General features: G+C 34.3%; 1 protein-coding gene across 7 annotated transcripts in view; it reads left to right on the forward strand.

Annotated features, from left to right (window-relative positions):
- The first annotated feature begins 738 nt into the window (after positions 1-738).
- The window catches only part of Cadps (calcium-dependent secretion activator 1), a 37,834-nt gene continuing 25,481 nt past the window's right edge, over positions 739-13,091 (forward strand). For 5 of the 7 annotated variants that reach the window (XM_070641907.1, XM_070642149.1, XM_070641992.1 and 2 more), the window contains exons 1-5: positions 739-1,073; positions 3,033-3,589; positions 4,433-4,575; positions 4,638-4,885; positions 9,832-9,870. In XM_070641907.1, coding sequence (XP_070498008.1) covers positions 931-1,073; positions 3,033-3,589; positions 4,433-4,575; positions 4,638-4,885; positions 9,832-9,870 — 1,130 coding nt within the window. In that variant the 5' untranslated portion in view covers positions 739-930. The remainder of the gene's footprint in view (positions 1,074-3,032; positions 3,590-4,432; positions 4,576-4,637; positions 4,886-9,831; positions 9,871-13,091) is intronic. The other 2 variants (XM_070642221.1, XM_070642303.1) reach the window with 1 other exon arrangement.

A 13,091-nucleotide genomic window follows, 5' to 3' on the forward strand; every position in this document is an offset into this window, starting at 1 on the left:
CTTAAAAGTGGAAAATGAATACTTAAAACTTAGCAACTTTACATGAACAATTTTTACTGTTAAATTTTTCATCAATAAAACTACAAAACTGTAACAATAAAGTTGAAAAAACTTCATTTTAATGACGGAAAGTTTTGAGTTGATATGAAGGGTGGGGTGGGGTTGGGAGTGGGGATGGAAAATGTTCAACTCACTTGTTGAACTTCAAGTACGAGCTGCTTAAATGCCTTTTCGACAATTTTAAAATAATTGGAAATTAATTTTAATTAAAAACTGGAAAATTTTCAACTTTTTTTTTCGACGGTTAAAATGCAGAGTTGGAAGGACTGGATTTTGGAGTCTGGACTCCAATGGGGTCAGTATACTTGGTGGAAGAGTAGATGAGTGCCTTAGATGTAGATTTAAGAGACACCAATACATCTGCCCTATACTAACCTAATTCCTTTAAGTACCCTGGGTATGCACCAAGAGTGCTCCAGGGTACGGTGTCAGGTATCAGGGTTAGGTGCCATGTGGCAGGGTTAAATACCAAGTACGTGTCAGAGTATGTCTAGGTTAGGTGTAGTGTAAGCTAACAGCACTCTACAGCTATCAGTGTGCTGACTGTATTGACAGACCTGCAACCAGCCCTTTTGGTGTCCAATTGGAGTATCGACTCCCAAAGTCCTCCCAACTCTGGACCAAAAATTTCAATTTTTAACCAATTTCTTCTTAATTTCCCAACAGAATCTCCCAAAAAATTTAACTTCAAATAATCAAAAAACATGAAAGAATGAAAATTAAAGACATAAAAAATCAAGTGTTGGAATTGATAAATATAAAGCAATAATAACAAAAAGTTAAAGGACATATAGTAATTTAAGTGTAGCACATCATAGTAGTCTGTTAGTTTATTTTTGTGTGTAAAAAAGTCAAAAAAACTTAAAAAAAATGATCGATCCAAGTTCATCTGAAGAGGAATCGGATGAGGAGCATCCACAACAATTGCCAAATGAACACGGTAGAGGACATCATCATCAGCCACCATCATATAGTGCTGGACGGAATTTGGATGTGCCAAGTTCAACACCAAGGTGAGTTTAAATTTTTTTTTGGGTCTGTTTTGGGTGCATTTGGGTCTGTTTGGCGCTTCCTTAGTCCTTAGTGTTACCCCAGGGCTCCTCAATCTACCCCAGGGCTCCTCAGTCTACCCCAGGGCTCCTCAGTCTACCCCAGGGCTCCTCAGTCTACCCCAGAGCTCCTCAGTCTACCCCAGGGTTCCTCAGTCTACCCCAAGGCTCCTCAGTCTACCCCAGGGCTCTTCAGTCTACCCCAGGGCTCCTTAGTCTACCCCAGGGCTCCTAAGTCTACCCCAGGGCTCCTCAGTCTACCCCAGGGCTCCTCAGTCTACCCCAGGGCTCCGCAGTGCTCTTCAGGCCTTTCCGATGCTCCTCAGTCTCCTCCAGTCCTTTCCAACCCTCCAATGTCCTCCGCAGTCTTGGTTAGTCCTCCTCGGTCCTCCCCCATCGTACCCCTTGTGCTTGAAATTCGGTTACAAGCTATTCTCCGCGGCACACCTTGATGGTAAGGCTCGATCGAAACCTTACACGATATACGGTTCATGACATATCCAAACTAGTGTGCCGCAACACCACAGGTTGTCCACCACTGCTCTTGAGTATAACCATACTCTGTGTACATCAATGAAATGGATTTAGCAACAACTTGAATGTCCTGAATCACACAATTGCACATGCCAAGCCTTAAATAGTGAAGAAAATACTCAAATCTACCTTAACAATCCCAAGACTTAAGCTCAGCACATCAACATACTTAACCGACCTCCTTACAACATCCGCTTACCCAACAACCAACAAAATTCATTTCCTTTAAAAGTTCAACGTCTTAAGGCGCCTTTCCTATTTTAAAAATTACGCGTCATGCTTCACAAAATAAGAATTTAATTGAAAAAAAAAGTCGTCCTTTTGTTGTGCTCAACATCAGCTTGAGATCAATGAACCAACTACACAATTATGTATGATTTATGAAGCAATCATGAGCATGAAGCAATAATGCATTTTCATAAGATTATGTACGAGTACTGAAAGAACTGATTTAATGGGTATTTAAGTGAGGAAAATGAGGCTGAAAAGGGGTTGTTTTGGTCGTGGTTGAAGGGGGTATGGAGGGTAAAGTTGGATGATGGCCATGAAAGGATACTTGAATCTAGATTTTGAGACAAAACTACAAAAAAAATGTCTACAAAGAACCGAGAAGGACCGAAAAAAACCGAAAAATGCCGAAAAGAGCCGAAAAGAGCCGAACATAACCGAGAAACACCGAAGGTAACCGAACAAAAACGATAAGGTCCGAAAGTAACCGAGCAGTACCGAGAAGAGTTGACTAAAATCGGGAAGGACCTAAAGCAACCTAGAAACAGCCAAACAGAGCCGAAATTAACCGAACAAACCGAATAGCAACCGAAAAGGACCGAAAGTAGCCGAACATAGTTAAGAAGAACCGAGTAAAATCGGAAATTACAGAAAGTTACCGAGCTACATCCGAGAAGAGCCGAAAATAATCGAGCAGAACCGATAAGAACTGTAAAAACTAGAAAATTGTCGATTAAAGCCGAAAAAAGCCGAACAAAACCGAACAGAACCGAAAAGGATCAAAAGTAACCGAGCAGAACTAATGACAACCGCAAGTAACCAAACAGCACTGAACAGAACCGAGAAGAAAAGAGTAAAACCGAGAAGGGCCGAAAACAACCGAGCAATAGCCGAACAGATCCGAAAATAGCCGAACAGATCCGAAAATAGCCGAACAAAACCGAAATGATTCGAAAACCATAGCTGAGCTAGCTAAATTCATGGTTAGATTAGAAAGGGCTAGATTTAGAAGAAGTCTGACAAATTAACCTCAAAACCCCAAAATGCGCCTTATTCACCCAAACAAACATAAAATTACATTTCTAACTTGATATTTATTTTCTCATCTTATTTTCTCTTTCCATAATCGACTCATAATCCCCCACCCCACACCCCACACAGAACATTATCACCATCAACACAAGAAGTCTCACAACATTCCAGCTCAACACGCGGCAATCAATTACAACGTCCAACATCACCATCACCATCCCTACCACCGGAACAACAAGATCCAGCCGAGTTAGCCGAACGACATAAAATCGAAGAAGAAGAACGAAAAAAGCGCATTCAACTTTATGTCTTTGTGTCACGTTGCATCTCATATCCATTTAACAGTAAGCAACCAAATGACATGACCAAGCGACAACCAAAAGTCACAAAACAGAACCTGGACACGATTGTTAATCGATTTTTGGCATTTATGAAAGGCGAAACACAAATTATGGCCGATGAGGCATTTCAGAATGCTGTACAATCATATCATGATGTATTCCTTAAATCAGATCGTGTACAAAAGATGGTACTTAGTGGTGCATGTACGCAACATGATTTTCGTGAAGTCTTTCGGAATAATATTGAGAAACGGGTGAGATCATTGCCAGAAATTGATGGATTAAGTAAGGAGACGGTGCTGACATCGTGGATGGCTAAATTTGATTGTATTTTGAAAGGAACTGGTGAGTAGTTGGATTTGGGAGGGGTTTGGGGATGTGGTGCTGTAGATTATAGCAATTGTAGTCGAATTTCGGTCGAATTTCAGTGATCAGATTCGGTCAAATTTGGTCAGATTCTGTCAAATTTTGGTCAAATTCGGTCAATGTTGGACAAATTCGGTCAAATTTGTGGCAATTTTGGCCGAATTTGATCAAATTTGTGGCAATTTTGTATCAAATTTGGTCAGATTCGGTCAAATTTGGTCAGATTCGGTCAAATTTGGTCAGATTCTGTCAAATTTTGGTCGAGTTTGTTGCAATTTTGTGTCAAATTTGTGGCAATTTTGGTCAGATTCAGTCAAATTCGGTCAAATTATTGGTCAATTTTGGTCAAATTTGGTCAGATTCGGTCAATTTTGATCATCTTTGGTCAATTTTTGTCAGATTCTGTAAAATTTTGGTCAATTTTGGTCAAATTTAGTCAGATTCGGTCAAATTTGGCCAGATTCGGTCAAATTTTGGTCAAATTTGGTTAAATTTGAGGCAATTTTGGTCAAATTTAGCCAGTTTTGGTCAGATTTAGTCAGATTCGGTCGATTTTGAGTCAAATTTGGTCAGATTCGGACAACTTTGATCAAATTCGGTCAAATTTGGTCAGATTCGGCCAAATTTTGGTCAAAATTGTGGACTTTTGGTCAAATTTAGCCAGTTTTGGTCAGATTCGGTCGAATATGAGGCAAATTTAGTCAGATTTGGTCAAATTTAGTCAGATTCGGTCGATTTTGAAGCAATTTTGATCAGTTTTGGTCAGATTCGGTCAAATTCGGTCGATCACAACAACCAACTAATAATTAATCCAAAATCCAGGTGACGACGAGCACAAGAGACCAGCACGTATGCAGCCCCTAAACAGTGAGAGTATCCTCACCAAGGAACAACTTTTTGACATGTTTCAACAAATTCTCGGCGTTAAAAAGTTTGAGCATCAAATTTTGTTCAATGCATTGATGGTAAGTACCCCAAAAGTACCCCAAAATTACCCTCAATTAATCTACCCCATTCAACCCCACAGCTCGACTCAGCCGACGAGCAAGCAGCCGCAATTCGACGTGAACTTGACGGTCGTATGCAGCGTGTTCAAGCCATGGAACATAATCGTAAATTAATGCCAAAATTTGTGCTCAAAGAGATGGAATCGCTGTACATTGAGGAGCTTAAGTCAAGCATAAATCTACTTATGGCGAATCTTGAGTCATTGCCAGTATCGAAAGGCGATCCAAAGTATGGAATTAAAAAGAAAATTGGAAAGTACAATCACAGGTGAGGAAATTGACACTGGAAGAAATTGGACTTGATTTTATTGGCATATTCTTATGGATCAGGCTAGCCATTGACAGAAATTGAGAATCTTTTTTTATATAATTTCCTTATTTTTATGGCCAACCCCCTCCTTTCTAAAATTTTTTGGTTTCTTTTTTTTGGTCCTGTTTCAAAAAAGTTTTAGTCTCAATATTTTTAAATATATGGAAATTCTTGTGCTTATTTCTAATCTATGCAGCTGTTCTATTTTAAGCATTACACATTTGAGCTATTTTTAACGGTTTTTTTTTGAAAATTTTAAAATAAAATATGGGAAAAAAAATTGAAGTTTTGGCATTGTTTTGAGGGAATTTTGGAAGATTTTGAATGGATTTGATGGAGTAGAATTGGGAAAATTCGGAAAATCTGAAAAATTGAGGAAAATTTAGAAAACTGAGGAAAATTTGAAAAATTGAAAAAAATTTAAAAAATTTGGAAATTGAGGAAAATTGAGGAAAATTGAGGAAAATTGAGGAAAATTTGGAAAATTGAGGAAAATTTGGAAAATTGAGGAAAATTTAAAAAATTTAGGAAAATTAAAGAAAATTTAGGAAAATTTAGGAAAATTCAGAAAATTTGGAAAATTCAGAAAAATTTGGAAAACTCAGAAAAATGTGGAAAATTCTGGAAAATGTGGAAAATTCAGGAAAATGTGGATATTCAGGAAAATTTTGGAAAATCGAAGAAAATTGAGGAAATTTTTGAAAATTGAGGAAATTTGGGAAAATTGAGTAAAATTGAGAAAAAGTGTGAAAATTGAGGAAATTTGGGAAAATTCAGGAAAATTTGGGAAAATTTAGGAAAATTTTGGAAAATTCTGGAAAATTTGGAAAATTCTGGAAAATTTGGAAAATTCAGGAAAATTTTGGAAAATTGAAGAAAATGTTGAAAATTGAGGAAAATTCTGGAAAATCTTCAAGTTTTTCCATGAAAATCCACCAAATAATCCCCAAAAAAGTCCACCAACAAGCCACAAGACTCATCCACAGCATATCCAAAAATCCAAATAATCCACTCAAGTTGTACGACCAATTGAAGCCTAATTCAATCCACATTTTCGCGCTTTTATTGCTTCACATTTTACGCAACACACAAAAATAAAAAATTTTCCATTTCTAATTTCCATAATTTTTCCATTCATTCAAATTTCAAGGCGAGCCGTCTGGTTTCTTTATTACTTTTTTTCCTTCTTCTTACTTTCCCGCCACAATCGTTGCTTGCTATTTTATTTTATGGATTTATAAATAGTCAAACTGCTTCTTTTTGTTCCTTCATATTAATCCTTTGGAATTTTCAATAAAATTTGATTTTAACGGTTTTTAGAATTTCAAATTGTTTAACGGATTTTTGGAAGCATTCTAGTGAATAATAGACCCGAAAGTCCTGTACTGACCCCAAGTCAGCTTGACTCTGTCCAAAAGTCATTTGCATTGGGTCATCATTGTTAGTCCAGGGGCGGATTCTTAACCCATCCCAAGATACCCAATTTGTCCTAAACTATCTTGTCTCTTTTCTATCAGTGTAGGTATGGTTATATGGCGAAGGGTAGCACTCCTATACCAACCCTAGAGTACCTAGGAAAGGATGAGATAGGGTAGTCTAGGGCAGCTTGGATAGGGAAGGGGTTAGAGTAGGGACAGAAAAAAAAAACAGTGAACAAGGGAACAGGGTGACAAAGGTACAGGGTGACAAAGGTACAGGGTGACAAAGAACAGGGTGACATAGAGAAAGGAAGAGAGCGAATAGTGGAGAGGGAATGAGGGGGACTTAGGGAGATGGAACAAGGACAAAGGGGTGTACAATTATGTTCCTTTTTCCAATTCCATTCATTTTCTTCTCCAATTTTTAAAGAGAATTTTTCCAATTTTTTTTCAATTTTTCCAAATTTCCTTCAATTTTCCAAATTTTTCCAGAATTTTCCAAATTTTCCACAATTTTCCATTATGTTATTCTCCAATTTTAAAGAGAAATTTTCCGATTTTCCTTCAGTTTTCCTCAATCTTTCCTTTACGACTCTCAAGAGGATAATTATTTCAAAATTTTCCACCAAAAACAATAAAATCAAAAAAAAAATTAAAATAAATTTCCCCAAAAAAATGTAGCACAACAAGCACCTGCTTTATTGTTATTGCAATGCGTGCAAATTGCTAGATTTTCTATTTTCTTTTGTTATTGTTATCTCAAGTCGATGCATTGGACATAAAAATGGGAAAGAAAGAAGACATAAATTTTACAAAAAGTAAATCGACTGATAAAGTTTCAAGTTTTTATGACTTTTTGTGCTGCTTTTTTATGATTTGATGAGGGATGAAAGTGCTTTATTGATGAAAATTTAGGAGTTTTTTGGTTTTTTTGTTTGATGGGAGATAAAATTGAAGATTTGAAGATGTTAAGGGTCATAGACAGGGGGGTAGCTAGATTATTATTAAGGAGGTTGACCCCAAAAAACCCCAATTTTGATCAACCAGCCCTTTAAAGCACCTTAAACCCAATCTAACGTTAATTCAGGGTTAAGTCGGTCTAGTGCCGGTTTCTGGATCGATTAACCGACTTGTGCTATTCGGGTAGAAGACACAATATGAAGATAAGTTGCAATATCGAGTGTCAAGCCGGTTTAATTTCGGAATAAGTCCGTATTTGATGATATCCAGATTAAGGGATGGTTGAGGGAGTGACCCTAGATGTAGGGTGTCTTAGGTAGGGATGTATATCGTGGAATTGGTCTCCGGAGGGGATGAACTCCTGGAAATATTGAAATTCATTGAATTTAATGTAGAAATATGTCAAAAATTCCAATTCCTAGCAAATCCATTCGGGTCAAATTTAACCAATTATTGACATTTTTTTTTGATCAGTCATTCCTTTTGCATGACGCCTCTTGCTGCTCTTTGATGCCAAAATTTTAAATTTTTTTTTTCTCTTTTTTATTTCAATCGATTTTTTTGATTTTATTTATTTATTCTAAGTCAGGGTATGGACATGAGATTGAGCATGAAATTTGGGTTGATAAATTGAGAGTTAAGACCGAATTTTAAATTTATGGAACTTAAAATTTAGATTTGGAATTTAAATAACTGAAAAACAAATTCAAATTTTTGATCAATTTTTGATGATTTAAAAAAATGAAAACTTTAAAAACAAAAAAAATTAATAATTTTAAAAACTTTAAAAATTGTAAAAAATTGAATTTCAGTTTTGAATATAATATCGGATTTATTTAGAAATTTAATTAAATATTTCAAATTTTCTGCATTTTTAAAAATTAAAATTTGACCACAAAATATCAAGTATTATTTAATTTAATATCTAATTTATTTAAATCACAATTTAATGAAATTTTTGCACATTTTTTTCAATTTATTTTCCTTCTTCTAAGCAAATTAATTTAAATAATTTCAAAGGATTATAACTTTTATTTCCGAAAACTGAAAAACTAAATTTGCAAAACTTCAAGCATCAAAAAAAAAATCAAATTTGAAAAAATTCAATACATTTACAAGTGAAAACGGTGTGAATATAAAAAATTTAAAAACTTTAAAAATTGAAAAAAAAAATCAAATTACTATGAATTTAAAAATTTTCAAAATTTTAATTTTTCAAAAAAAAATAAACTTTAAAATTTTTTATAAAATTTTATTTGAAAATTTTTAAAAATTTAAGTTTTAAAATTTAAAAAGTTCAAATTTTTAAATTGAAATAATTAAATTTTCAAGAATTTAAAAAATTCAAAATTGCAAATTCACAATTTATTATAATTCAATTTCAAAATTTCAAAATTTTGATACAAAAAAAAAGTAAATTAACAAATTTTCTTCCATAATTTCCTCAGCTATATGATTTTAAATAGCTCAAAAAAGGCGCCCTTTTAAAATGCTAATTGAGGAAATATTTTGAACAAAATTGCAGAATTTTTGAGATATTTAATTAAATTTTTATTAACATTCCTGAGCGGTTATGTGCTGTATATTCTCATTTTTCAATCAAAATGAGTCAAAAGTAATCATCAAGGTGTGACCAGAACACCTCAATTTGTACCGCTCGGGATTAATTTCCTAATAAATCCTCACTAAAAAATCATCCAAATTCTAACAAAAATCCGGGAAGGCACATGGGGTGTTAGGGGTTGATTTCGCTGGTTTTTGGTACTGACCCATGCATAACCTAACCCTAACCTACACCTAACCTACACCTAACCTACACCTAACCTACACCTAACCTACACCTAACCTACACCTAACCTACACCTAAGCTGGATAGTCAATTGAGATACCCAACCTAGTCTAAGTGACCCAGACACCAAACCCAGACACCTAGCCAAGACTCCTAGCCAAGACTCCTAGCCAAGACACTTAGCCAAGACACCTATCCAAGACACATAGCCAAGACACATAGCCAAGACACCTAGCCAAGACACCTAGCCAAGACACATAGCCAAGACACCTAGCCAAGACACCTAACCAAGACCTAACCTATATCCTGCCTATACCAGACCTAACCTAGACACCGTACCGTACCACAACAGTCGATATCAACCAGTATACAGCCATAGAACATGTCATGTGCCAACCCCCACCTAGCCACCCAACCCATCCCCCAAAATATACTCATTATGTCCACATCTTGACTTCCTTTATTCTTCTCGTTGAACTTTGTTGTTGTTTATTTCTTTTCCTATTGATTTATTTATATTTTTTTACTGTTTTTTTTTTCTTCTCAACATTCAATCAAATCAAATCAAAAAAAACACACTCAAAAATCAATTCGATTCCATTGAACCATTCTGAACACCACAAAAAAAAATCTCTTTTTTCCATCCTAATACACAAAAAAAAAAAAATTGAAAAAAATTTCTGTTGGACATAAAAAATAAAAAAAAAAAAAAAATTGTGACGTCGAACATGCAACAGCTCGGGGAAGAAAAGTATGAAAAGCTCAAGCTCATTCAGGTAAGTGTCAGATCCAATTTCTACTCTACACTCTATTTTCTTTATATTTATATATGTCCTTAACTGTTTGTTTTCTTTTGTTACTGGTGTCCTTGTGGGAATTTTAGGCAGAATTTTTTGGGGTTATTAAATTATTTTGGATATTTTGGAACTGAATTCTGGCGGATTTATGATGCTAAATTTTTGATTTAGACAAGTAAATTTGTCGGATTTTTTCAAACCAGAATTTTATCCGATTTTCGGAACAAGAATTATAACGGATTGAAAAATCGAAATTGTGTCAGATTTTTCTAACCCGAATTCTGCCGGATTTCTAAAACCAGAATTTTACCTGATATTTGAAACTAGAATTCTACCGTTTTTATTAAACTAGAAATCTGCCGAATTTTAAACCATAAATGGGCTAGATTTTTTCAACCAGAAACTTGACGGATTTTTAAAACTGGAAATATTCCTGATTTTTTTCAACCGAAAACCTGCCGAATTTTTAAAGTCGGAAATCGACCTGATTACCCTTACAAGAATTCTACCAGATTTTTAAAACCAAAAATCTGCCGATCGAGAAATCGACTGGTTTTTATGACCGGAAATTGGCCGGATTTTTAAAACCAGAACCAACAAAATTTTAAGTACCAAATTTTCAATACCGGAATTTTCGTCGATTTTTAAAACCGGATTTTTGGCCGATTTTTAAAACCCGAATTTTGGCAGATTTTAAAATTCAGAAATTTTTTGAGATCATCAAAATTAGAATGGTAAATTTTTAAATTCAGATTTTTGGCCGATTTTCAAACCTGGATAACTGACCGATTTTCCAAAACGGTTTTCTGACTGATTTTCAAAATTGTTTCCCTGATTTCGGATTTCTGGTGAATTTCTAACGGATTTTTAAAAGAAAAATTTAGCAAAAAAATAAGAAAAATTCCAAATACTTTCTGACCAAAATTCCCACAAGGACATCCCCCAACTCCAATCTAAACTTTCTATTTTTTGTTCCCTCACTCCACTTTTTTTCACTTCCCTAACTTTTAAGCTCACACAATTTTCTTCTTCTTTTTTTTTTGCTCTTTCTTCTGTGTTTTTGATTTATTTTTTTGTGGATTTTTTTGTTTTTTTACTTTATTGTAAGATCAGATTTCAGTTTTGCTTCATTTCCTTCATTCCACTTGATGTTTTAGGACACATGAGATGGAAATATTTTTTACTTCCCCTCTCTTCTCTTTTTGCCTTTAATTTTGGTGTTGCTGTTGTCGTCTTAATCGTGAATAAGTTTTGGTAATGTGAGATGATCAAGGGGATGAAAATTTGGATTAAATTGTGAATTTAAGGGGGTAAATTGGGTAATTTTGGGGTTTTTAAAGGAAAATTTAGATAATTTTATGAATTGTAAACAGTACACAGCGTGGAAGTTGAGAAATAATCGATTCTTTTATCAACTTCCACGCTGGTTTCTTCTTACAGAATTGTGTTGTAATTTTGAGAATTTTGTGGCAATTTTAAGAATTTTAAGAGTCATTTCAAGCATTCTGGGGCTCAAACCAAGGTCTGGTTTAATTTTTAAACAAGTAAGAAAGCCACAATTGAACAGTGCTTAAAGCGAAGTTTTTCAAAATTTGAACATAAATTCCAATTTGACTTAATAAACTTTAAAAATTGCAACTTTTAACCAAAATTTTGTTTTATTCTGATTTTTGAACAATTAAGAAAGTCAAAGTTAAGTTGTGTTTAAAGCGCATTTTTGTTAAATTTAAATAATATTTCTAAGTTAACCTATAAAGTTGAATATTTTGTGACAATTAGTCAAAATCTCATTCTATTCTGATTTTTGAAGAAGTAGGAAAGTCACTATTGAAATGAATTTAAAGCGCATTTTTAAAAAATTTGAATAAAAATTCTAATTTAACCTTCAAAACTGAATATTTTGCCAAAATTAGCCTGAATTTTGTTCTAATCTAATTTTCAAACAAGTAAGAAAGTCACAAAAAAATTATGTCTAAAGCGCATTTTTCGTATTTCATCCCCTTGTCAACAACATCATCTCATCGTCTTGTAATCTCAACTTACAATTTGCTCTTCAAAAATTCAAAAAAAATTCTTTATTCGTTCCTGTTTTGTTAAAACTCACAAAACTTCTTGGTGTAATTTTTTTTATACCCCACTTCACCCCCTCCCCCATTTCCCCCACTTTTCTTCTTCTACTTACTCTTACTTAACTCTAAATCCTCAAGTAAATGTGATATGTCTCGAAAAGATTATGTGACATATTTTTTGTTGCTGTTTGAATGAAACACGAGAGTTAATCATGCAGGAACTTGAGGAGGAAATGTCGACAGGAACTGGCAACATTTGAAGGGATTTTCGAAATTTTTTCGAAATTTTTCGAAATTTTTCGAATTTTTTCTTTAATTTTTTATGATTTTTGATACTTTTTTGGGTATATTTAGCGTATACAACACATGCTTTACTACAATACAAGTTATCCGCACTGTAATCCGATCTGAGATTGATTGTCAGGCGGACATCTTGGAACATGACATATGAGAACTCAAAAATCATGCTCATTTTTTCAGAAATGTCTCTAAAGTCATTTTCATCTCTTTTTTAAACTACTTTTGACTTATTTTATCTGAAGCTATGCATTGCAAGTTTCTTATTCCACTTCTAGCATGTTGTCTTTACAATTTTTAATGATTTTATTTGAATTTTAAGATTTTATTTAGTCGCAATTTTTGTAATTTTTTATGATTTTGAGGATTCTTATCTGAATGGTGCTAACAAGAAAGAAAACAACTGATTTTACTGTCGAATCAATGCAAGGTTTCAAAGTAAGCTTATTCGACATCGAGACCGGAACCTGGAAATTCCGACCGGTTCCGGTTCCAATCCCGTCACGAGTCCCGAAAATCTTCCGGGACCGAGATTTCATCAAATTTTATATCAAATTTTGATGAATTCTGAGGATTTTCTATCAATTTTGACTTGACAAAGGCACCACCTAGCCAATGGCGATGGTTTTTTTGCCTTTTTATGCCTTTCCTAAGGCACTGCCTATAAAATGAATGATTGTTACAAGGCACACCTAGTAGAGATTTGAGTAGTAGGTACCTAATGATGGACAATCGATATGTGATAGTTCTGAATTCTAGAATTCTCATAATCTAACCGGTTACTTACTTACTTACTGGAACCATGCTCCGACTTGGAGCCTAGGTTGCTACAAA

The sequence above is a fragment of the Chironomus tepperi genome, unplaced genomic scaffold, assembly GCF_022539635.2.
Source record: "Chironomus tepperi strain 1889 unplaced genomic scaffold, CSIRO-AGI_Ctep_v1 contig_7, whole genome shotgun sequence".
Lineage (NCBI taxonomy): Eukaryota > Metazoa > Arthropoda > Insecta > Diptera > Chironomidae > Chironomus > Chironomus tepperi.